General features: G+C 47.3%; 5 protein-coding genes across 6 annotated transcripts; 4 read left to right on the top strand and 1 right to left on the bottom strand.

The window, feature by feature from the left end:
- The first annotated feature begins 815 nt into the window (after nt 1–815).
- On the top strand, nt 816–5,101 carry LOC131289060 (uncharacterized). Its single transcript, XM_058318262.1, has 8 exons — nt 816–855; nt 924–1,096; nt 1,162–1,681; nt 1,737–2,066; nt 2,150–2,400; nt 2,479–2,940; nt 3,001–4,365; nt 4,442–5,101. The coding sequence occupies exons 2-8, from the start codon at nt 1,004–1,006 to the stop codon at nt 5,099–5,101; spliced, it is 3,681 nt and encodes a 1,226-aa protein (XP_058174245.1). The 5' UTR covers nt 816–855; nt 924–1,003.
- A 1,417-nt stretch (nt 5,102–6,518) lies between these two features.
- On the top strand, nt 6,519–8,379 carry LOC131294464 (UDP-glycosyltransferase UGT4-like). Its single transcript, XM_058322511.1, has 5 exons — nt 6,519–6,683; nt 6,759–6,843; nt 6,909–7,495; nt 7,571–8,013; nt 8,088–8,379. Exons 1-5 carry the CDS (start codon nt 6,519–6,521, stop codon nt 8,377–8,379), a joined length of 1,572 nt encoding a protein of 523 aa, XP_058178494.1.
- Nucleotides 8,380–9,675: 1,296 nt separating this feature from the next.
- Nucleotides 9,676–15,026, top strand: LOC131294826 (xanthine dehydrogenase/oxidase-like). 2 transcript variants are annotated; one of them, XM_058322874.1, is made up of 6 exons: nt 9,676–9,724; nt 10,987–11,159; nt 11,240–12,098; nt 12,162–12,868; nt 12,940–14,295; nt 14,367–15,026. In XM_058322874.1, exons 1-6 carry the CDS (start codon nt 9,676–9,678, stop codon nt 15,024–15,026), a joined length of 3,804 nt encoding a protein of 1,267 aa, XP_058178857.1. The 2 variants fall into 2 exon arrangements, with proteins under 2 accessions (XP_058178857.1, XP_058178865.1); XM_058322882.1 differs by lacking the exon at nt 9,676–9,724 and adding an exon at nt 10,815–10,854.
- A 1,378-nt stretch (nt 15,027–16,404) lies between these two features.
- On the top strand, nt 16,405–20,717 carry LOC131294463 (uncharacterized). The gene is made up of 6 exons (XM_058322510.1): nt 16,405–16,444; nt 16,691–16,863; nt 16,934–17,471; nt 17,539–17,862; nt 17,926–20,577; nt 20,647–20,717. Exons 1-6 carry the CDS (start codon nt 16,405–16,407, stop codon nt 20,715–20,717), a joined length of 3,798 nt encoding a protein of 1,265 aa, XP_058178493.1.
- A 441-nt stretch (nt 20,718–21,158) lies between these two features.
- LOC131281441 (esterase B1-like) lies at nt 21,159–23,352 on the bottom strand. Its single transcript, XM_058310772.1, has 7 exons — nt 23,209–23,352; nt 23,007–23,144; nt 22,627–22,777; nt 22,173–22,564; nt 21,768–22,112; nt 21,438–21,692; nt 21,159–21,359 (listed from the first exon to the last, which is right to left on the bottom strand). The coding sequence occupies exons 1-7, from the start codon at nt 23,350–23,352 to the stop codon at nt 21,159–21,161; spliced, it is 1,626 nt and encodes a 541-aa protein (XP_058166755.1).
- Between the last annotated feature and the right edge of the window lie 444 nt (nt 23,353–23,796).

The following is a 23,796-nucleotide window of genomic DNA, read 5'->3' as shown; positions in this document are numbered from 1 at the left end:
TCACAGAAAAAGTTCGTGAATTTACGGATTATAAAAGGTAACTCTAACTTAACCATTTAAAATGGAGTGAATAAAAAATTGAAAAATAGTGTCTAAAAATAGTGTCTACAAAAACGAAGTGTAAAAGTTTGATTCATTTTAAGTGTGTCGAATGAATCTACATACTAGCAAAAGCTATTTCATTATAAATATTTTAGAAATATGAAAATTTACTCTATGTTAAAGAACTATTGTGCGGTGATCTCATTATTGAACATTATTTAACATAACAACATTTACATATTTTTGCTAAAAAAAACATTGAAAGAAACAAAAAATCTTACCGTTTTCATGGTTTATTGGTACTCATTGGCAATGGTTTAAAGTAAAAAAGGAACAACGACTCTTCTTAAACTGGATCAGCTATCAATATCCGGTTTCTTGTTTTTTCACAACGCGTCCTTCTTATCGGTATTATGAAAGATTAAAAATAAGTTCACCTCGTTTCAAGGAAAGGGGTTTGTTAAAGAATAAAGATCATACTGATTTTTGTTTTCTTATAACAACTACAAGAAAAGCGTTAATGTATGCTGTAGTGCAAAAATTCGAGACAAAAACAAGGATGAAGCAACATTAAATTGAAACAAGCGTGCTTTAAAATGTAAGGCAAAACAGTGGAACATAAAGACATCCAAATAATATATGGTCGCATAGTTTCCAAAACCTAAATTAGTAGAACTTATTTACCGTTAGTTTATAAAAACTATGAGTGTACTATCTACAATATGGCTTGCTCAACGAAAATATAATCTTTTCTCTTTCATACAAGACCTCTTACCGACGTCATTTTCAACATCAACGGCAAATCTTATACCGGTAACACATAAAAAGAGCGTTTTACTGTCGAAAATGTTTTACTCGATTCCTTCTTCTCCGTTTCGCAGCTAAATCTGGCACTGTTCCAGTGGACACTTCACTCAATACTTTTATTCGCAACTATGCACATCTCTCCGGAACAAAGTTCATGTGTCTGGAGGGAGGATGTGGCGCGTGTATCGTAAACGTATCCGGAGTCCATCCCGTCACGAAGGGGACTAGAACGTGGTCGGTGAATTCGGTAGGTCAAAGGGATCATCGAAGGTTGGCCATTTCTATTTGACTACTAATCAAGTCCCTTTGTAGTGTTTGTTTCCTGTGTACGCATGCCATGGCATGGATGTCAAAACGGTCGAGGCGTTGGGCAACCGGCTGGACGGTTACCATCCGATCCAGGAGCGACTGGCGCATATGAACGGAAGCCAGTGTGGATACTGCTCGCCGGGCATGGTGATGACCATGTACTGCTTGATGGAATCGAAGAAGGGTTCCGTTTCGATGGAAGAGGTCGAGAATGCTCTCGGGGGTAACATCTGCCGCTGTACCGGGTACCGGCCGATCCTGGATGCGTTCAAGTCGCTCACCTCCGATGCCGACAAGGAACTGCTGGACATTGAGGAGCTTCGGATTTGTCCCAAAACAAAGACGGCGTGCTCTGGAAAGTGTCCATCTGTTGCTTGTGAAGTCGATCCAGTGCGTCCCATCCAAATCGTGTTTGACGATAATCGAGAGTGGCATAGGGTATACACTGTGTATGAAATATTTTGGATATTCGGCACAATTGGATCGAAACCATACATGCTTGTCGGAGGGAATACAGCCCATGGTAAGGAGAGCTCTGTAAGCTATAGCCCAAAAACGTAATATCCTTTTATTGACAGGTGTCTATCGTCGAAATGATGCCCTACAAATTTTCATCGACGTCAACTCTGTCGAAGAGCTTCGTAGCCATTACCTGAGTTCAAACGAGCTCTTCATAGGTGCGAACGTAACATTGTCAGAGTTTATGCAGATCCTATCGAAGGTAGCACGTAAGAGACCCAGCTTTACCTACTGCCAAGAGATGGCCAAACACCTTAATCTGGTGGCAAGCCTCGCTATACGCAACACCGGTACGATCGCGGGGAATCTGATTACTAAAAATCAACATCCAGACTTTACATCAGATCTTTACATTCTACTTGAAGCTGTCGGCGCAAAGTTGACGATAAGTATGCATTTACCCTACAATATGCGATTTCTCTAGTAGCGTACCATTTATTTAAGTGTTTGAAATTGTTTATTTTCCCACCAGTCGATTCCCTAATTTTTACCTACCAGAAGACTCCGTATGAATTTACACAGATCGACATGACAAAAAAACTACTTAAAGGCATTTCCTTGCCACTGATCCCTGCCAACAGGAGTGTCTTCCGATCGTATAAAGTGACACCACGTGCTCAAAATTCTCACGCTTACGTTAATGCTGCCTTCCTGTTGAACTTCAATAGCGACAAAAACACCGTCAACTCGGCAACACTCTGTTTTGGAGGCATTCATCCCAAGGTGATGTTACACTACAAATTACCAAATGATCGATCGTAAGCTGAAGGAAAGTAATCCAATCTTTTGGTTGATTCACAGTTTACCCATGCGAACCGCACGGAACAATTTCTCACAGGGAAACGGCTGATCGATGATAGAACACTACAGCAAACCCTCAACGTGCTCGCCTCGGAGATACAACCCAATTCGAGCTTGGAGAATGCTTCATCCGAATATCGAAAGAATCTTGCAATCGCCCTTTTTTACAAATGCATTCTTAGTGTAGCGATGGAGAACGGTGTCGCCATAAGTCCTAGGTTTACATCCGGGGCGTCTAGCCTGGAGCGTCCTTTGTCATCTGGCCAACAAACATTTGATACTATCGAGAAAAACTGGCCATTAACGAAAAACGTTCCGAAACTCGAAGGTCTAGCGCAGGTATCCGGTGAGGCGAAGTATACGAATGATATGCCACCCTTTCCCGGTGAGCTGCACGGTGCATACGTCGTAGCGACACGGCCGCACAGTATGATCGGGAAAATCGATCCTTCAGAGGCGCTGGTAAGAAACAATGAATCTCAGCTGTTGATTGTTTGTACTGTCTCTTTCTATCATTTCCAGAAACGCTCCGGAGTTGTTGCATTTTACTCTGCCAAGGACATCCCCGGGAAAAATAGTTTCGTTGCCGATGGCATGGTTATACCGTTCCCGGATGTGGAGGAGATTTTTTGCAGCGGTCGCGTACTATTTTACGGCCAACCAGTCGGTATGATTGTGGCGGAGCGATACGACCAAGCGATCGATGCCGCCAAAAAGGTGAAGATCATCTACGAACGGGGTTCTGATATCCCCGGGATAATCCCTACCTTGAAGTCCTGGATGGACTTACAAGCCACTACGAAGAACGTAGAGCACATAGCTCCGAAACAAAGCAATCAAACTACGACCCTGGCTGAAACCAGGCACATTTCCGGTACGATCGAAATGGCTGGGCAGTACCATTACACGATGGAACCACAGACTTGCGTGTGCGTACCGATTGAGGATGGCATGGACATCTACTCCGCCACGCAGTGGATCGATCTCTGCCAGGTGGCGGTAGCGGCCGCACTCAAGGTGCCAGAGAACAGCCTCAACTTTACCGTCCGACGTCTAGGTGGCGCATACGGCGCAAAACTGACACGCGCAAGCCAGATTGCGTGCGCATGTGCCCTCGCCGCGCACCTGACCAAACGTCCGGTAAGGGTTGTGCTGAACATCGAGTCGAACATGGCGACGGTGGGCAAGAGAAGCGGCTGCATTGGCAACTATGATGTAGATGTGGACGAAAAGGGTACCGTCTTGAAGCTAACCAACCACTTCATGCAAGACTTTGGTTCATCCCGGAACGATAATTTGCTGGATTTCACAACCGAAGCGTTCAAACTGGCGTACAATTCGAGCGCTTGGAAGATCAAAGGGGATTTTGTGCTAACCGATGCTCCATCGACTACCTGGACGCGCGCGCCGGGCACAACCGAGGGCGTTGCCATGATCGAGACGATCATGGAGCACATCGCGTGGGTTACTGGCGTTGATCCGATGCAGGTACGGTTGGCGAACATGCCGAAGGAAAGTAAACTGCCTCAGATGATGCCCCAGTTCCGGCTGGATGTGGACTTTGATAGGCGGAAGCAATTGATCGACGATTTTAATGCCAACAACCGTTGGCGCAAGCGGGGCATTGCAATGATCCCTATGCACTACCCGATGGTACACTTTGGCACATTGCACGTTCTCATTTCTATCTACGCCAAGGATGGGTCCGTATCGATCACACACGGTGGGATTGAGATGGGACAAGGTATCAACACGAAGGTGGCACAGATTGCCGCCTATGTTTTGGGTGTTCCGTTGGAAAAGGTCGCTGTCAAACCAACCATTGATCGGGCTTCACCGAATTGCGTGATGACCGGTGGTAGCATGGCAAGCGACGCTGTAGGCTATGTAAGTATTGTGTGTTAATGTACCTCAACATATCTGTCCATCTTTCCACAATCATGAGTTTAATTCATCCAAACAGGCCGTAAAGAAGGCATGCGAAACTCTCAACACCCGTATCCAACCCGTCAAGGATGAGCTCAAGAATGCCTCCTGGGAAACGGTTACACAGACCTGCTACACACGAAACATTGGTCTCTGTGAGTTGTTCCAATATAAGGGATCCGATCTAATGCCCTACAGCATTTGGGGCGTGAGCTGCGCCGAGATAGAGACCGATCTTCTGACCGGTAGCATTCAACTGACCCGAGTCGACATCCTCGAGGATACGGGCGAAAGCTTGAGCCCCGGAATCGACATCGGACAGATCGAGGGTGCGTTCGTTATGGGCATCGGGTACTGGCTAACAGAGTCACTGGTTTACGACATGACCACCGGTGCGCTGCTGACGAACCGTTCGTGGAACTATAAGCCTCCGGGTGCACAGGACATCCCGGTGGACTTCCGCATTCGGCTTCTGCAAACGGGCGACAATAAGTCTGGAGTGCTACGATCTAAGGCCACCGGGGAGCCATCGCTGACCATGAGTGTAGTGGTGCTGTTTGCCTTGCGCTATGCGCTACGTTCGGCGCAAAAGGATGCCGGAAAACCGGATGATTGGATTCCACTAGGATCGGCTACGACACCGGAACAAATTTTCCTAAATGCTTCCAATGCAATTGATCAATTTAAACTGAATTAATTCAATGTTTCGTATTCTATTTCGATGATTTAAAAATAAATGGTGATGGTTCATGGATAAAAATAAAAACATTATGAAACAGAGTTAGTGGACGGTTAAGTTTTTAAATAAATTCGAGTTAAACTTAAAGGCTCTCATCTGCAAAAGGATGCATCTTTTTATTGCATCATAGCACACACAGCACATGCATCATCACAGTCTATCACACACACTCATCTACGGAATCGCAGTAGACTGATTATCAACCGCTTTCATAGACGGTCTTCTTTTACTCCCTAATACACGATGATGGCTACAAATATTGCATATCATCGCCGTTACGAGGCATAAAAAAACACACCGGGCCATTCAGTACCCAACTGGCGAATTTTGTCTCGTTATCATATCGTTACCATCTCGTTTGTTAATTTTCGATCTCCATAACGAGACAAAGTGTTGCACCAAAAAAGGGGGTGGGGTGCAACATTCAATCGGTTATTTTGTGGTGGTGTTAGTGCCAAACAGAGGTTACGAATGTGTGCGTGCTATTTCACCATAACGGCACGCACACAACTATATAATCCATTTCGGATGTCAAATGAGACGGAGAAGACGGTGTTGTATTCTGCTCGAGCCGCCAACGCGGAAATTTTTATTTTTCGTAGAATTCCTCCGCTTCTTCAACATTCTGCTCTCCCAAGGGCGGTTTCTTCCTCCGGTGTTATTTCTGTTGAACGAAACAAACTAAGGAATAGAATTAGTGAATCGCTGTTATAAATGGTTATGATTTTGCACTACCACTTTGTTTACTTACCGATTCTAAGATCCGGCCAACGCGTTCGTGGACGATCGAACTCCCCATCCGTTTCCCGGATCAGATCGCACATGAGCTGACACTGTTCCCGACTTGTTGATGGATCCTATTAGCTTCCGTTTAGACGCCATGAACATTGAAAATTCAACACACTCTTGAAGGAACAACACTTTACACTTTTTCACTCGACTGTTCAGGCGCTGGATGTTTCGAAGACTGAAAACTTCATCGCGTCGCGGTTGACAGTTGGTGCGTGATGGCATTCATACAGACGACCTTTTTTATTCTCTACATGATTGACCGACATAAAGTGCACCAACACACATTCGGGTTGCTGTGCAGTGTGGGAATGCTACACGATCGGCTCCGCTATTGTAATGTGTCAGACTGAAAGGGAAGATGTGAAAGGGCAGATGTGACTTCTCCCCTAGCACACCGATTCATCATTAGAACGAGAAGGGAGACAAAGTGTGCAAGAGAAAGCTGACAGTTCTGGACTCGCGGGGGTAGGAATCTGCGGAAACGGGGCAATGTTGCATGTCGCCGTCAGTTGGGTAGGACGGTGACCGCGTCGCGGTCCAGATTGTTTGTTGTGCGACGAGACAGTTTGGTTTGTTTGCAATCATGGTTAGCCGAAATTCGCTTCATGCCGGAATACTGCTGTGCCTTTTCTTGGCCAACGGTCAAGTAGAGGGGTCGAAAATTCTCGGCATCTTCCCTACAATGTCCAAATCGCACTGGATTCTTGGGTCTACTCTTATGAAAGAACTCGCCTTACACGGTCACGAGGTAATTGTTGAATGTTTTCAAACTGTTATTTCAATAAACGAGATTATGTAAAAACTATCGTTTGCTTTGTTGTAGGTAACCGTCATCAGTCCTTTTGCGTTACCAAATGCACCTGAAAACACTCGTCACGTTAAAATTGAACACACCCGAATGTTGGAAGGTATATTACAAAGACAAAAACCCTCGATTGTACCGTGATAACCGCTTCTCCAATCACTTTTGCAGATATGATGGACAAAGTGTTCGAGCGTATCGATAACAGCATCGTGCAGAAAATGCTAAACCTTCAATACTTCGTGCATGCCATCGCCAACACCACGCTATCCTCGCCCGCCGTCCAATCTCTGCTTCATTCCGACGAGCAGTTCGATCTGCTAGTGCTGGAAATATTTCTCGATGAAGTGTTTCTTGGATTTGGCGATCGCTTCAACTGTCCGGTCATCGCAATGTCCACGTTTGGTGCGTCGGCCTGGGTGACCTCACTCATCGGTTCCCCTCAGCCGCTCTCGTACATTCCCCATCCAATGATTGGGCTCACTAGTCGTATGAACTTCCGTCAACGGCTCACCAACGTGCTGTTTACCGGATTCGATGAGATATTGAAGAGCGTGCTGTTCGACCCGATTCACGAGGAGTACTATAGGAAATTCTTCCCTAATGCCAAGCGCTCCTTGGCGGAGATGCGCCGCCATGGGGTGTCACTGGTATTGGTAAACAGTCACTTTAGTCTGAGCTTCCCCCGTCCTTATCTGCCCAATTTGATAGAAGTTGGAGGGTTTCACGTCAACCGGAAGGTTAATCCATTGCCAGAGGTAAGCGGATGGAACTGGATTCTTCCGTCAACGCACTCCGCATTTGATTTAATTTTCTTAAATATCCTCTTGCAGGACATCAAGAATTTCGTCGAGAAATCTAAGCATGGAGTGATCTACTTCTCGATGGGTTCTAACATAAAGCCCTCCAAAATGGACCGACAAAAACGGGACGATATCATCAAGGTACTATCTGCCGTAAAGCAAAACATCATCTGGAAATGGGATGACGATACGCTCGTTCTGGATAAGGGCAAGTTCCTGCTTGGAAAATGGTTCCCACAGGATGACATTCTTGCCCATCCGAACGTGAAACTTTTCATCACCCACGGTGGTTTGCTGAGCTGCACCGAGTCGATCTACCATGGAGTTCCGATCGTCGGCATACCGATCTTTGGAGATCAGCTGTTAAACATGGCTCGCGCAGAACAGTCTGGCTGGGGCATTGGAGTAACCTATACGGAACTAAATGAAGCTATTTTTAGTAAAGCAGTCAACGAGGTGTTAAGTAATGACAAGTAGGTTTTTATAGTAAAAATTATCCTTATAAACACATTTACACAATATCAAACACTCATTCCTTCGGTTCTAGATTCGCTTCGAATATAAAACTCATTTCTCGGCTGTTCCGTGACCAACCGCTACCACCGATGGAGCTTGCCCGGTTTTGGATTGAGTATGTACTGCGGCATGACGGCGCCAAGCATCTGATCTCTGCAGCCCAGGACCTCAACTTTTTTGAGTACAACAATTTGGATGTCTACGCCTTCATCGCAGGCATTGTGACTCTAGTGCTTATTTCTATAACATTTTGTGTGAAGAAAATCGTTGCTCGTTTGTTTGCAAACAAACCGAAGAAAATTAACCGAAAGAAGGTTAATTGATTTACTAAAGATTCGATAATTAGGAGAAAATAAACGAGACTAATTCAAGTAAGCCATTTCCCTGCTACCGATGATTTCTGGCTTTCCCTGAGACATGTAGCTATATACCAGAAAAATTCATGCTTTTGTTATTGGACTGCCGACACTTAGAACCTGCATTCCGACACCACACAAAATTCTATCGACTAACTAAACCTTAAACTATCGCCACCCGGATCCAAACTAAACATCCCGAACCAAGTCCGATCCTTCCCTTACAGTCAAATGGGGCGTGTTGATTCCGTTCTGCTCCGTTCCATGTCGACGAATGTTGCCGAATTGTGGGGCACGTTTGAAATTTATGGGATCAATAATCGTTTCATTATGGTAAAAGCTTTGGTGGTCAATAATACACGAAAAATGTAAACATTTACAGTAGTCGTATATGTCTCGAGGGGTTTAGGGGATGGTCAGATAACCTTTTCGAAAGAAAATGTAATTTCCCTTTTTCAATCGATTACAGTTCGAGGGAGGAAACTTGTAGGAAATGTAAATTTCCCTAACGTTAACCCTCCATAGTAAATAAAAGGTGCACAGTAAATACTAAGTGGTTTATTTGATAAACTTTTGATAACTTAATAGAAGCTGTTATATCTTGCCGTAAAAATGGCCAGTAACAAATACAGACTTCATAGAAATCAGCCGCAACACAACTTACGTACAACACTGTATGACGTCAGGCCAAAAATAGACGCTAGGCAAGCTAAAACGCAAACGGAACATGCGTATCTAATCATCCTACCGGCGCGGTTCGCGGACGCATCACAATCACATGTTCGGGGTTGGGGAACTTTTTTGCCGGCACGCCGAAACATCGCAGCACGTGGCGTTGGTATTGGTTCCACCGCTTACAATGAGCGATCTGTTTTTTTTTTCCTTACCGGCGAGTGCTATTCAACCCTCTCTCGTACAGTGTTGATTTTTTTTTTTGTTAATCATGAATCCGAAAGTCGAAGCGTTTTCAGGCAACGCGATTGTGGTTACTTTGGTGGGCGCGCATTTTTTATTAACAGATTCTGGTTGGTCGCGTTGTTGGCGCATTCTCACAACCACCGCCACATGTCAGTGACGGGAGTGTTTAGTTCGCGGGCTTGTGAACATTAAAAAAAATTAAACCGCGAGAAGATCGGTTGCGACCTTGTGCATTAGTTTTTGTGTGGACAGCGATCCAAAACGTTTGGCCAATTTTGGCAGACAGTGCGGGAGTGTTTCTAGATTCCGCAGTTATACAATATAATATCACATAGCACGTTTACAATGGTTCAGCTGGAGATCTTCTTCACGATCAACCGAAAAGAGTATTGCGGTGAGTTTAAAATCAATTGAAAAAACATGCAAAGTTTTCCACTGGCTGAGGTATTCCAAATAAATGTATAGTGGCTAAATATTTATTGTTTCATTTACGTAACGTAAACGTAAATATTTAGACATGTAGTACAGTGTACACATGCATATTTCGCAGCATCGAACAATTGCTCCTACTTGTGTTTCAATACACATGGGCTATACAACCACGAATCAACGCGTTTACCATATTTCTAAACTTGCACTCGTGAATTGATTTCTACGTGTTCAAGAACATTCCACATTGAGTGTAGTTCAATAAATGTTTCATAACCATTACGATGCACTCGTTCCTCAATGACTCGGTCAACAGCTGAAACAGTCAAACAATCTTGTATCAGCTTTCCCATCAGTTATCGATCCGTCTATTTGCCCGTCACCGGAGTCAGCGGTCAAAATGGTCGCACACACCCACAAACATAGTGTGGACACCGGGTCCGCCAACACCAGGGGAAACAATCAGTAGCAAATCTCCCGGGGGAAGTCACACCAGCACCGGTCGTGGACCCTCGGCATAGGTGGATAGATAAAATAGATGTTCACCTAAACAAGCGACACCCGGACGTTTGCGGATGGCATCATGCCACACGCATACTCCACCCATTAATTGGCCAAGGTGACGGAGCACTTTTGCGAGTCCAGATAATGGTCGCGCAATTTTAGATTCTAACAAACATGCACATTCGCGGCAGCACGCTCTTCACTCGCTGACGATCAGTCGTAGTGAGCGTATCGTGGTGGCCTAATACTCCAGTGCTGTTTGTTGATTTTCGCGCATTTGTTTCCACAGTTTTTCATCCAATCTAGTAGTCCTTTTTGCAGCTAGTCTGTTCTTCTGTGAAGTGCTCTAAAACAATAGAAATATTTTAAACCATTTGAAATACTCTTTAAAACAAATCATACTCAACCTTTTCAAGTGGTCAGATTTAGAATACAGACCTTAACAAAAAGTTCCCCAAGAAGTCACCAATTTCCCCCAATATCCAGTTGCAGAGTGTTGTGAAATAATCGTTTTGGTGTAGGACAAAATTAGAAGTACCCCAAAAGACGTCATGGAGGTGATTTTTTCCATCAACTCAAAACCTTATCAAAGTAGGTACAATACCTTCGATAGTATAATGTCAGACATTAGATAAGAGTGCCCGTAGGAATTGAAACAAATGGTGATTAAGAGTCGCAAAGTCGCAAAAATATTTATCTCCACTCCCGATCGGTAATTTTCAGTCAACGCAAAGAGTGTTCCCGTGGACACCTCGTTGAATACCTTTATCCGGAACCATGCCCATCTGAGCGGCACCAAGTTCATGTGCCTGGAGGGAGGATGTGGTGCCTGCGTCGTCAATCTCAGCGGCGTCCATCCGGTGACGGGGGATGTGTTCTCGTATGCTGTCAACTCGGTAAGCAAACTACTGGCTCACGGAACGCTATCTAAAAAAGGAAGATATTATATAATTGGATGATGGCAACTCGGTTTCAGTGTCTGTTCCCCGTGCTCGCCTGTCACGGTATGGACGTGACGACAGTCGAGGGCATCGGGGACAAGCAGAATGGCTATCATCCCACGCAGAAGATTCTGGCGCACTTCAATGGAACTCAGTGCGGCTACTGTTCACCCGGTATGGTGATGAACATGTACAGTCTGCTGGAGGCCAAGAAGGGCAAGGTGACCATGGAGGAGATTGAGAACTCGTTCGGAGGTAATATCTGCCGCTGCACCGGTTATCGGCCGATTCTGGACGCGTTCAAGGCGTTGGCCGCTGATGCCGATCCGAAGCTGAAGGCGAAGTGCCAAGATATCGAGGATCTTACGAAGATCTGCCCGAAGACGGGATCCGCCTGTGCCGGCAAGTGTTCCGCGGCAGGAAAGATCAACCAGAAGAAGGGTCTCCATCTAAACTTCGATGAGAACAGAGAGTGGCATAAGGTGTACAATGTGAGCGATATCTTTGCCATCTTTGAAAGCATCGGTGATCGGCCGTACACGCTGGTCGGTGGTAATACGGCTCACGGAGTGTATCGCCGTAACGATGGGATTCAGGTGTTTATCGACATCAACGCCGTTCAAGAGCTGAGGGCCAATTCCGTGGGAGGTTCGCTCACCGTTGGTGCGGGCACTTCGCTTACCGAGCTTATGGAACTGCTCGGCACAACGGCCAAGCAAAATAACCAATTTGGCTACCTGGATCATTTGATCAAGCACATTGACCTGATCGCGAACGTGCCCGTGCGTAACACCGGTACCATCGCAGGAAATCTGAGCATCAAGAACCAGCATAACGAGTTTCCTTCCGATTTGTACCTAATCCTCGAGGCAGCTGACGCAAAGTTGACCATCTGTAAGTATGGTTGCCGTACTAAAAAAAACTAGATGACAAACTTAATAACCCCTTTCTTTACAGTGGGGGCGCATGGTAAAACGTCAACAGTTCGTCCATCCGAGTATGCTACGTTGAACATGAACAAAAAGGTGCTGCTGAACGTCATTCTGCCTCCTCTTGACCCATCGGTGTACATCTATCGTACGTTCAAGATCATGCCCCGGGCACAAAATGCCCATGCGTACGTCAATGGTGCATTCCTGCTGAAGCTCAACGGTTCCTCCATCGTATCGAGCAACATCTGCTTCGGAGGAATCAACCCTCAGTTCACCCACGCGGCGAAGACCGAGGCATTCTTGGTTGGTAAAAATCTGCTAACCAACGACACAGTCCAGGGTGCCTTGAATGCGCTCAAGGATGAGTTAAATCCCGACTGGGTGTTGCCCGATGCGTCACCCGAGTACCGCAAGAATCTGGCACTATCGCTGTTCTACAAGTTTGTGCTTAACATCGCACCTACCTTGAAGGCACCGGTTAAGGCGGAATACCAGTCCGGTGGAACGGTCTTGGAGCGCCCGCTTTCCTCTGGAACGCAGTCGTTCGATACGAACAAGGAGAACTGGCCATTGAATAAGGATATTCCGAAGATTGAAGGTATGCTACAAACTTCCGGCGAGGCAAAGTACGCCAACGATTTGCCCGTTTTCCCCAACGAACTGTACGCCGCCTTTGTGCTGTCCACCGAGGCGCAGGCGAAGATCGTCAAGATTGATCCATCGGAGGCATTGGTGAGATACGTTTCAAGGATAGGTTCCGTTTCTCTGGAAACGATTTCATCAAAGTGTTTCTCTACTTATAGAAAATTCCGGGCGTGGTCGGCTTCTATTCCGCGAAAGACATTCCCGGGGAAAACAATTTCATGAACTTCAAGGGTTTCATGGGCCCGCACGATGAGGAAATCTTCTGCAGTGAGAAGGCATTGTACCACGGTCAACCACTCGGGTTGGTTGTTGCGGATACCTTCAACTTGGCCAACCGTGCCAGCAAGCTGGTGAAGGTAGATTATGAAAAAACCAACACGGTACGCTATCCAACCGTGAGGGCCGTTCTGCGGGATAACGTCACGGAGCGTTTACACGACATGCCGTACAGTACACTAGGTGATGCGTTTGAGGCCGCCCCAGTTGGACCCGTGAAGGTAAAGGGTTCTTTCGAGATTGGAGGCCAATACCACTACACCATGGAGACGCAGACGTCCGTCTGCATTCCGATCGAGGACGGAATGGATGTGTATTCGGCCACGCAGTGGATCGACTTCACGCAGATTGCCATCTCCAAGATGCTGAAGGTTCCGGAGAACAGCCTGAATTTGTACGTACGTCGGTTGGGTGGAGGATACGGGTCGAAGGGAACCCGTGCTACTTTGGTTGCGTGTGCAGCGGCCCTTGCCGCTCACAAGACCCAACGCCCGGTGCGTCTGGTGATGACGCTCGAGGCCAACATGGAGGCAATCGGCAAGCGTTACGGTGTCTTCTCGAACTATGAAGTGGACGTCGAAAAGAACGGCAAAATAACCAAGCTCTTCAACGAGTATGTCCACGATTTCGGTTCGTGCCTAAACGAGTCGATGGGTCATTGTGCCGAGTTCTTCCGCAATTGCTACGATAACAGTGCCTGGAAGACGGTAGCCAAGGCGGCCGTTACCGACGCGGCCAGCAACACCTGGTGCCGGGCACCTGGAACTACCGAAGGTATCGCCATGGTGGAGACCATTATGGAACATGTGGCCCACGCGACCGGGCTGGATCCGCTCGATGTGCGTATGGTCAACATGCCGGAAGACTTAAAGATGCGCGAGCTGATGCCACAGTTCCGGGCCGATGTGGAGTATGACGCACGCCGCAAGCAGGTCGATGAGTTCAACCGTGCGAATCGCTGGAGAAAGCGCGGTATTGCCATTACGCCAATGCGTTACCCCTTGGGGTACTTCGGGTCGATCCACGCACTGGTTTCGGTCTATCATACGGACGGCAGCGTTGTCATTACGCACGGTGGCATCGAGATGGGCCAAGGTATGAACACGAAGGTGGCCCAGGTGGCTGCGTACATTCTCGGTATCCCAATGGAGAAGATCAGCATTAAGCCATCGGCTAATATGACTTCACCTAACGCCATCTGCACTGGTGGAAGTATGACCAGTGAGACCGTTTCATTTGTGAGTATTTTCCAGGATACTTGAATCGGTTGTACAAAGAAACTAATAAATTCATGAATAATATTCTCTAGGCGGTCAAGAAAGCGTGTGAGATCCTGCTCGAGCGTATGAAGCCCATCCGGGAAGCGATGAAGGACGCCTCTTGGGAAACGATTGTGGAAAACAGCTACTACAAGAATGTCGACCTCTGCGCGACGTACATGTACAAGGCGGAAGATTTGCAGGCATACATCATCTGGGGACTCACCTGTACCGAGCTGGAGATCGATGTCCTTACCGGCAACGTACAGCTGCTCCGTGTTGACATCCTCGAGGACACTGGTGAAAGTCTTAGCCCCGGTATCGACATCGGCCAGGTCGAGGGTGCGTTCATTATGGGCGTTGGATACTACCTGACCGAAGCGTTGATCTTCGATCCGGAAACGGGTGCCCTACTGACTAACCGCACCTGGACCTACAAACCGCCCGGTGCCAAGGACATTCCGGTGGACTTCCGCATTCGCTTCCTGCAGAAGAGCACCAACGCCGCGGGGGTACTTCGCTCGAAGGCGACCGGCGAACCGGCCATGAATATGACCATCTCGGTTTTGTGTGCACTGCGCAACGCCGTTCTGGCGGCCCGCAAGGATGCCGGTTTGCCGAACGAATGGGTCCCACTGGGAGCTCCCTCGACGCCGGATCAGGTGTATCTGACGGCGGGTAACGCTGTAGAGCAGTATTTGTTGAACTAATTCCACTTTGGGATTTGGGGAAACCCAGTTTTTATTCCTTTTTTTTCTTTTTTTGGGAAACTAGAATGTAGTCATGGTTGTTATTATTATATCCCCGCATGAAATAAACTGTGTTAAACAAACCGTTGGGCTTTTCATTTAACTCTAGCAAAGAAAGCAATAGTTGTACACAAAGCAGACAACATCATCATCCGCCGTTTAATTGATGGATATTTAATTGACCGACCTTTCACACTTGTCTATTTATAGCCACTCTCTGTTGGAGATGTTTAAACGATATGATCGAAATTGAATTGGTTCCACATTGAATAAAACCAAACAATAAGAAACAATAGTTTGTTATCTTACACTACACCACAACACTTTTTCACAGGTCCTCCCTGCAACTGCTTATCACAAAGTAAACAGATTAGAAACAAGCGAAACGTCAGAGATCGCCATATTCCTGCCCACTCCGCCCTATAAGAAACTTAGAAGTCCTATAAGAAGTCCAATGAGAAGAAAGCAAGCTAAAATGCATCGCCTTCAAGCAAGATGCAGTTTACTGCTTATACTATGACTTGTAGAGGTACCAAGTTGTCCTTATATGCTTTTACATTGGGTATATTCGAAAGTGAGGAAGATGCTCTGCAGAATATTGTAGGATTTTACAATCTAATCTCCATGAGCGAACATTAAAAATTTTGATTCCCTGTCGTAACAACGGTCGAACTCTTCTGAGACAAGGGGTTAGAGGTTTAACAAACCGGTAAAAAGATACCGAAATGCATCTGGATTAAGGAAAACGAGATAGTATAGATACATTTTATCGATATCGCACACGCTTCCTATTGTGTACACCGGTGCATTATCTGACCTAAGAATCTCCAATATTGTCTACGAGCTAAAACGAAGCAAAACTTCATGCTAGACGCTACAAATTATTAAAATTGCTTAGCATGGTAAACCGGTTTACCCTTTTTTGGTAGCGGGCAAAACGCCCGATGATTTAAATTCAGCCCACGTGGAGTAAATATCGTCGATCACAACACATCGCTACTGGCAACACTGGCGCGTAGTACGCACAATTGAATTGACCACGGGTGGAAGGGAAACGACGGGTGTGAGGCGGGACGAGTCGCAAACGCAAGTGATAAGCGCGAACGAACGCGCTATATAAAAAAGAATCGCCGCGGGCAGCGATCACGCGCATTTTAGTCTCTCGCCAGCTCGCGGTTGGTCCGGTTCGATTGTGTTTGTTTCCATAAGGCTTGAAGAATCTTTAGGCGAGCTGACCGCGAGATAGGGAGATAGAGAGGAATAGAAATCAAACAGTGAGAGACGTCTAACATTGAAGCATTCCTAAAGCGTTAGAAGAATTAGAACTAAAGGCCACATCATGCAGATAGTGTTTACAATCAACGGGAAAGTGTTTAAAGGTACGATTGGCTATTTTCCGTTCGATTGTTCCCTGTATGGGTGGCTGTACACCGGCCTGGATCTTATCTATGCGCGATAGATCGTCGGGTAGATAGCATTATTATCAGTGATAGATTGCTTCCCACGGCGATGGAGTGTCAAGTGAATGTGTATACCCGGTCGCCGAGCAAATATTTATCTACTGGACCAAAAGCTCTTTTAATATTGATATGTGATCCCATTCTTTTCCTACTCCCACCAAACAGCAAACAGTGGCACCGTCCCTATTGACACCTCGCTGGGAACTTTTCTACGCTACCATGTGCAGCTCAAGGGGACCAAGTTCATGTGCCGCGAGGGTGGCTGTGGGGCATGCATCGTCAACATTAGCGGGCAGCATCCCGTCACGAAGGAGATTATATCGCTTGCGGTTAATTCGGTATGATCGATCGACGTAGGCCCTCGACGTGTCGACGTTCAATGATCTTTGTTCTTGTTTCCCCTTACAGTGTCTCTTCCCGCTGTTTTCCTGTAATGGGCTTGATATCTTGACGATCGAAGGAATCGGTAATAAACTGAACGGTTACCACCCGGCCCAGCAACGGTTGGCACACTTCAACGGAACGCAGTGTGGCTTCTGTTCACCCGGCATGGTGATGAACATGTACAGCTTGCTGCAGGCGCGCCAGGGGAATGTCACCATGCGGGAGGTTGAGAATGCGTTCGGCGGGAACATTTGCCGCTGCACCGGCTACCGGCCGATCCTGGACGCGTTCAAATCGCTGGCAGTGGACGCGGATGAGAAGCTACTGGCGGTCTGTCAGGACATCGAGGAGATGCCAAAAATTTGCCCCAAGAGCAAAGGGCCATGCACCGGTAGCTGTGCGACGACAGTGGCCCGGGGTGAGATGGCCAACGAGGTCCACCTCTCGTTTCCCGGTGGACGCGAGTGGTACAAAGTCGAAAACGTGCAAATGATCTTCCGGATCTTCGACAAGCTTGTCGATACGCAATCGTACATGCTCGTGGCTGGCAACACTGCTACAGGTATGCCTTGCGCTGCAATGTGCGGGTTAATTAAATCGAAATTAACTCGTTCACATTTTTTCCACAGGTGTTTATCGTCGTCCAAACGATCTGGAAGTTTTTATCGACATCAGTTCGGTGGCCGATCTGCGTGTGAATTATTTCAACGAAGCCCTCACAATCGGCGCGAACGTTACACTGACCGAGCTGATGGCCATCCTGGAGGAGGTGAGTGTGACGAGCGGGTACGAGTACTGTCGCGAAATTGTCAAACATCTCGACCTGATCGCCAACGTGCCGGTGCGCAACGTCGGAACGATTGCGGGGAACCTAAGCATCAAGCACGGACACCGAGAGTTCCCGTCCGATGTGTATCTGCTGTTGGAGGGTGTCGGTGCCTGTTTGACTATCGGTAAGTGTGAGGAAAACAATTTGGTAGGAACCGGTACTACGACTATCAAAATCCCACTTTCAGCCACCTCAACCACGTCCACAAAAGTCGTCACGGTAGAGGAGTACTTATCGATGAACATGCACAAGCGGATCATCCTGAACGTGTTGCTATACCCGCTCGATCCTCGGGAGTACTCCCTACGTACGTTCAAAATCATGCCACGCGCACAAAATGCGCACGCCTACGTAAATGCTGCTATTCTTCTGCAGTGGCAGGGATCATCGATTCGAACGGCATCGGTTTGCTACGGTGGCATAACAGCCGGTTTTACCCACGCGGTACAACTGGAAAGCTTCCTCGTCGGAAAGGATATCTTCGAGGAATCCGTGCTCCAGGAAGCGCTGACCATTTTAAGCTACACGATCGTACCTACCGAATCCCCACCGGAGGCATCCGCAGAGTATCGTAAACAGCTCGCCTTGACACTTTTCTACCGCGCCGTACTTAGCATTGCTGGCGAGAGGAACGTATCGATCGATCGATTCTATTCGTCCGGGTCAGAGGCGGGAGAAAGGCTGCTTTCTAAAGGCGAGCAAACGTTCGATACGGTGCAGGAAAATTGGCCCATGACCAAGCACATCCCTAAGGTGGAAGGACTCGCTCAAACGGCCGGCGAGGCGGACTACACGGACGACATACCGAATCTACCGCAGCAACTGTTCGGAGCGCTGGTACTGGCGACAAAACCGCGTACCAGTATCGTTGGAATAGATGCCACGGCAGCCCTGTCTAGGCCCGGTGTGGTGGCTTTCTTCTCCGCCAAAGATATCCCGGGGACAAACAACTTCATGCCAACGGAACTGGGAAACACGCACGTGGAGGAAATATTCTGTAGCGAACGGGTGTTATACAACGGCCAACCGGTAGGAATTGTACTAGCCGAAACGTTCGACGAGGCATATCGCGCAGCACGGTTGGTTGCGGTGGAGTACGGACCCTCGGATGGCAAACCGATCCTACCGAGCGTGAGGGACGTAATGAGGCTGGGCAGCAGCGAACGCATCCATCCGAGTGACGAAGTACAAATCGGTGAACGGTACGAAACCGGTGCCGGATCGGTTCGAATCGAAGGAAGCTTTGATCTTCCCAGCCAGTATCATCTCTCCATGGAAACGCAACAGTGCGTGTGCGTACCGGTCGAGGACGGTATGGACGTGTACAGCTCGACGCAGTGGGTCGACATTTGTCAGATAGCGATTGCACGCGCCCTGCTGGTGCCAGAGAACAGTCTAAACTTCCGCATCCGCCGTTTGGGCGGTGCTTTCGGGTCGAAAATATCGCGCGCATCGCAGGTGGCATGTGCGTGTGCCATTGCGGCGCACTTTACCCAGCGTCCGGTGCGGCTGATACTATCGCTGGAGGACAATATGGCGGCCATCGGTAAACGGTCCGCTTGTTCGAGCACGTACGAGGTTGAGGTGGACGGTCGCGGAAAGGTGCAGCGGTTGTTGAACAAGTTCTACCAGGATTCCGGCTGCAGCTTGAACGAACCGGTTGAGAAGGTGACGTTCCTGTTCTACCGCAACTGTTACGACACGAGCGCCTGGAAGGTGTTGGGCCACAGTGTGCTGACGGATTCACCCAGCTCTACCTACTGCCGGGGTCCCGGAACGAACGAGGGCATCAGTATGGCGGAGAACTTTATGGAACACATTGCGCACCAGCTCGGTTTGGACCCGTTGGAAGTGCGAATGCAGAACCTGCCGGAAGATAGCAAGATCCGAGAGCTGCTACCAATGTTTGCCAAGGATGTTGAATATGAGGTGCGACGGGTTGAAATCGAACAATTCAACGAAACTAACCGCTGGCTCAAGCGTGGAATCGCTATCGTACCGATGAGATATCCGCAGTACTTCGTGGGGTCTTTGCACGCTCTTGTGTCGGTGTATCATGCCGATGGAACCGTTGCCATTACCACCGGGGGTATTGACATGGGGCAGGGTGTGAACACCAAGGTAACCCAAGTGGCCGCCCGCACTCTCGGTATTCCGATGCACATGATCAAGGTGAAGGCAATGGCTAATATAACCTCACCGAATGCAATCGTGTCCGGGGGCAGCATGACCAGCGATGCCGCCTGCTACGCCGTCAAGCAAGCCTGCGAACTCCTACGCAAACGCATCGAACCGGTGAGGGAGCAGAATCCAGCCGCATCCTGGGAAACGATCACGCAGCTTTGCCACCAACAACACGTGGATCTTTGCGCCCTCTACCAGTACAACGTGAAAGAGATGGAGCACTACGTCGTGTGGGGACTAACGTGCGCCGAGGTCGAAGTTGACATCCTCACCGGGAACGTACAGATACGACGCGTCGACCTGCTGGAAGATGTCGGCGAGAGCATCAGTCCGGGTATCGACATCGGGCAGATCGAGGGCGCGTTCGTGATGGGCATCGGGCTATACTTCACCGAGCAACTCGTTTACGCCGACGAGTCGGGTCAGCTGCTGACGAACCGCTCGTGGAACTATAAACCCCCGGGAGCGAAGGATATTCCGGTCGACTTTCGGGTGAAATTTTTGCAGAAAACGCACAACGAAAACTTTGTGCTGCGTTCAAAGACGACCGGCGAACCGGCGCTTAATATGACGGTGTCGCTGCTGTTTGCCTTACGAATGGCACTCAATTCGGCACGCAAGCAGGCTGGACTGTCCGCCGAATGGTATCCAATCGGTAAGTCCAAATCATAAAAAATAGGTTACCATACAATCATTACTCTGAAATTCTGTTATTGTTTTGCAGATGTTCCAGCGACGCCCGAACAGATTTGTCTTCTGGCGGGGAACAAGATAGATCAATTTAAACTAAAATAACGGCAAAACACTTTGCAATACCGTGCGTTACATTTGATACTTATTTTTATATGTTTGAAAATTTTCTCAAACCGATACTTTATTGCGTTAAACGTTAAATTTGCTTTAAAACCCCGTTTATTCATCCTTAAATTGTTAATATTGTGTTAGAAAAACGTACCAGTTAGAATCATTTAAATGAAACACAATAATAAACAACAGTTTAAAATTTTAAAAATTTAAAGCACTGAAGAGCAATGACAAAAACAAATTGTAACTAATGTAATTTTTATAAACACTCTAACCAATGTTATACATTGGTCCATGCATGCCCGAAGTTGGCGAAATTTATTTAAAAAAAAAAACATATTATGTTACAACAATAACACACCGTTATTAAACTCTTTATTTAGTGATAGGCAGATAACATCCAACACCATACGCTAAAAATGACTGAATTCTTCAATACAGCTCCTTTCTGCTATACATCGAATCCCACAGTTCCATCCGCTCAGTTTCGGGAAGGTCCACGTACTGCACACCATCATTGTTAATGTTCAGACATTTGTACGGACCAACGGTAGGACCAACCGGTTTCCATAGATCTCCCACCGCACCTCCGTTCGGGTTTCCGGTGGTGGCGAAGTTTGTGAACAATTCAACCTGGAATAGATGGAATGGCGTGGAATATTTAGGCGAAATTAATCTCATTTCTCCCCTCCCTTCCAAGGAAATGCCTACCATCGTTTGCATAGTCCTGTACTCGAACGTGTCCTTTCCAGGAACGGGACTGAACACATTCTTGAACAGGTACGACAGGTCGTCAGCGTGGGCCGTCCCGCGCACATTACGATCGCAGAAGTAAATCCGATAATGGTTGTACGTTTCCGAATCGACCGCGAAGCGATACACGAACGTTTTTGCATCCGGCCGATGCTCGACACGGGAATAGATCGTTCGATGCAACCCGTGCCAAAACAGTTTGTCCGTCATAAGCTAATGGAGTGAGAGACATCATATAAGAAGGAATTAGAAATTTTGAATAGAGTGCATCAATCAGCAATTGCTTACCGTCAAATAGCCTTGACGATTTTCGAACGATGGCTCGGTCTCTCCGTAGTAAAACTTCTTCAATCGTTGACCGTACTGGATGCACCTATGTGACGTTTTCACCAACCCCAACTCCAGTGGCACCAGATACTCAAAATCGCCCAGATTGTCCATAATGGCAGGATTTTCTTTGATTACGCTCAAACAGAAAAGACCCTCGTCAGAGTTCCCTCCGATAAGTATATCGATATCGTTGCTCCACGCCTCCCGACACATTTCCAGCGGATGTTTTGGGATAAAAGTGCGCTCATTTACGTACGGCTCAACAACTGGGCCGAAGGAAAACAGGATGCGGTTTTCCAGCTCCTGAAATGATAAGGTTCTTTTTTTAAATTACGTACGGCAACATAAAGCAAGGCTTCTTACATTTTCCGTCAGCAACTGATCCTGCTTCAGCGTGATATCCTCGGCGCTGGCCTTCATCAGTACCTGCAGGGCCGCCCCTTCACCTCCCTTTCCATCCCATCCGAGCGCCTTTGCCAACCGTTCGCCCATACCCCGCATTGGCACGAGGGACCAGTTGTTTAGCGTGCAGCCTGACATCACGATGGCCCGCTGGAACAAACCCTTCGACCGATCCGACACCATATGGTAGTGCACCGAGCAGCCTCCGGCACTTTCGCCAAACAGCGTCACATCGTTGGGGTTCCCACCGAAGCTGGCAATATTATCACGCACCCACCGGATGGCCAGGTTCTGATCCTTCAAGCCGGCATTGCCCGGAATGCCCACTTCCTTCGAATCGAACGAAAGAAATCCTACCAAAATGTTGGCAACTTTAAATTGTTGTCGAGCTTATTGCGAATTTTCCTATCCTTACCAAAGGCCCCGATGCGATAATTGAAGGAAACCAGGACGACATCCTTCTGGATGAGGTAGTCCGGCCCGTACATATCGGTACCACTGGAGCCACGCATGAAGGCTCCACCATGAATCCACAGCATCACAGGAAGGGGCTTAGATGGTGTCAGCTAGAAATATACATATTTATTACTAAGAATAGGCTATTTACCAGACATACGCCCCTAACACATAGTAATCTCAGGGAGCTTCAATTATCTAAGGTACGTCATGAATGTGCAGAATCTGTTATCTTTCCCAATGATTAAAGAGATGAAGACGCGAAGGGGTCGTAAGACAAGTGTATGTGTTTTTTTGCATGTGGTAATTTGATAGAAAATTATCTTTTTAAAAACTTACCTCTTTAGTGTACACATTGATGTACAAATGATCCTCACTTCCGATGATTTTGTTCAATAGTTTGCTGTACTGAAACCCAGACGGGCCTTGGCCCGTACAATCGAGTGGTTCCGTCCATCGGTCAGGTAGCTCCAAATCCTGGTCATTTCAAGCACAAAACATAAGTTACCAGCTCGAGATAAAAAAAAACGCACGATCATACCTTAAAACGCCGTTCGTTTATCGGTGGTTTGCAGTAGGGTATTTTTTGAAAATTTAAATATTCAACCCCCGTTGAAGCCACTTTTTTCACGCCTCGAACAGGGCCATATTGGGTGTTCACCACTGGATGGTCCGTTGAGCTCATTTTCCTTGCGTTTAGATTCACGGTAAAAGCACAACTGAATAGACGGATTGATTTGGTATTTAGTGGCGGCAGCTGGTGCCAGTATGTGATGGTGACCTTATCTAATCTCATTGTGAATTTATCTAATGTAATAGACCGCGGTTTTTGGCCTTTTTTTCAATCATCTGGCCCATTTGTGAAACGTGTGCCGACCCCTGTGGGGCAATTAAGCAACACCGCGATTGCGATCCCACGATAGCATAGGCGTAAAGTCATATTTAAGAGCTCAGTTCAATGGTTCCCTAGCTAAAAAAACTAAATCCAATTCTAACGGTTGCTGACTTGGACCAGCACACATGTTTGAAATTATCCGATCAATCTAACTCGATCGAGACGAATTTTGACGATTTCTAGTCTAACAAAGTAACCATTGCATTTTCGCCTAGCCCTGATGCCATTAGGGAA

The sequence above is a fragment of the Anopheles ziemanni genome, chromosome 2, assembly GCF_943734765.1.
Source record: "Anopheles ziemanni chromosome 2, idAnoZiCoDA_A2_x.2, whole genome shotgun sequence".
Taxonomy (NCBI): Eukaryota; Metazoa; Arthropoda; class Insecta; order Diptera; family Culicidae; genus Anopheles; species Anopheles ziemanni.
This window is presented reverse-complemented; position numbering and strand designations above follow the sequence as displayed.

What these genes read in the sequence shown, in the direction of transcription:
- LOC131294464 (XM_058322511.1), top strand. Translation starts at nt 6,519, where the DNA reads ATGGTTAGCCGAAATTCGCTTCATGCCGGAATACTGCTGTGCCTTTTC. An exon ending in ACACACCCGAATGTTGGAAG is followed by an intron (nt 6,844 to 6,908) that starts GTATATTACAAA and finishes TCACTTTTGCAG; the next exon opens with ATATGATGGACAAAGTGTTC. An exon ending in GAGGTGTTAAGTAATGACAA is followed by an intron (nt 8,014 to 8,087) that starts GTAGGTTTTTAT and finishes CTTCGGTTCTAG; the next exon opens with ATTCGCTTCGAATATAAAAC.
- LOC131294463 (XM_058322510.1), top strand. Translation starts at nt 16,405, where the DNA reads ATGCAGATAGTGTTTACAATCAACGGGAAAGTGTTTAAAG. An exon ending in CAACGGGAAAGTGTTTAAAG is followed by an intron (nt 16,445 to 16,690) that starts GTACGATTGGCT and finishes CCCACCAAACAG; the next exon opens with CAAACAGTGGCACCGTCCCT. An exon ending in TATCGCTTGCGGTTAATTCG is followed by an intron (nt 16,864 to 16,933) that starts GTATGATCGATC and finishes TTCCCCTTACAG; the next exon opens with TGTCTCTTCCCGCTGTTTTC.
- LOC131294826 (XM_058322874.1), top strand. Translation starts at nt 9,676, where the DNA reads ATGGTTCAGCTGGAGATCTTCTTCACGATCAACCGAAAAGAGTATTGC. An exon ending in TTGATCCATCGGAGGCATTG is followed by an intron (nt 12,869 to 12,939) that starts GTGAGATACGTT and finishes CTCTACTTATAG; the next exon opens with AAAATTCCGGGCGTGGTCGG. An exon ending in CCAGTGAGACCGTTTCATTT is followed by an intron (nt 14,296 to 14,366) that starts GTGAGTATTTTC and finishes AATATTCTCTAG; the next exon opens with GCGGTCAAGAAAGCGTGTGA.
- LOC131281441 (XM_058310772.1), bottom strand. Translation starts at nt 23,352, where the DNA reads ATGAGCTCAACGGACCATCCAGTGGTGAACACCCAATATGGCCCTGTT. An exon ending in ATCAGTTGCTGACGGAAAAT is followed by an intron (nt 22,113 to 22,172) that starts GTAAGAAGCCTT and finishes TTATCATTTCAG; the next exon opens with GAGCTGGAAAACCGCATCCT. An exon ending in ATCGTCAAGGCTATTTGACG is followed by an intron (nt 21,693 to 21,767) that starts GTAAGCAATTGC and finishes TCACTCCATTAG; the next exon opens with CTTATGACGGACAAACTGTT.
- LOC131289060 (XM_058318262.1), top strand. Translation starts at nt 1,004, where the DNA reads ATGTGTCTGGAGGGAGGATGTGGCGCGTGTATCGTAAACGTATCCGGA. An exon ending in CGGAGGGAATACAGCCCATG is followed by an intron (nt 1,682 to 1,736) that starts GTAAGGAGAGCT and finishes TTTTATTGACAG; the next exon opens with GTGTCTATCGTCGAAATGAT. An exon ending in CGGCGCAAAGTTGACGATAA is followed by an intron (nt 2,067 to 2,149) that starts GTATGCATTTAC and finishes TTTTCCCACCAG; the next exon opens with TCGATTCCCTAATTTTTACC.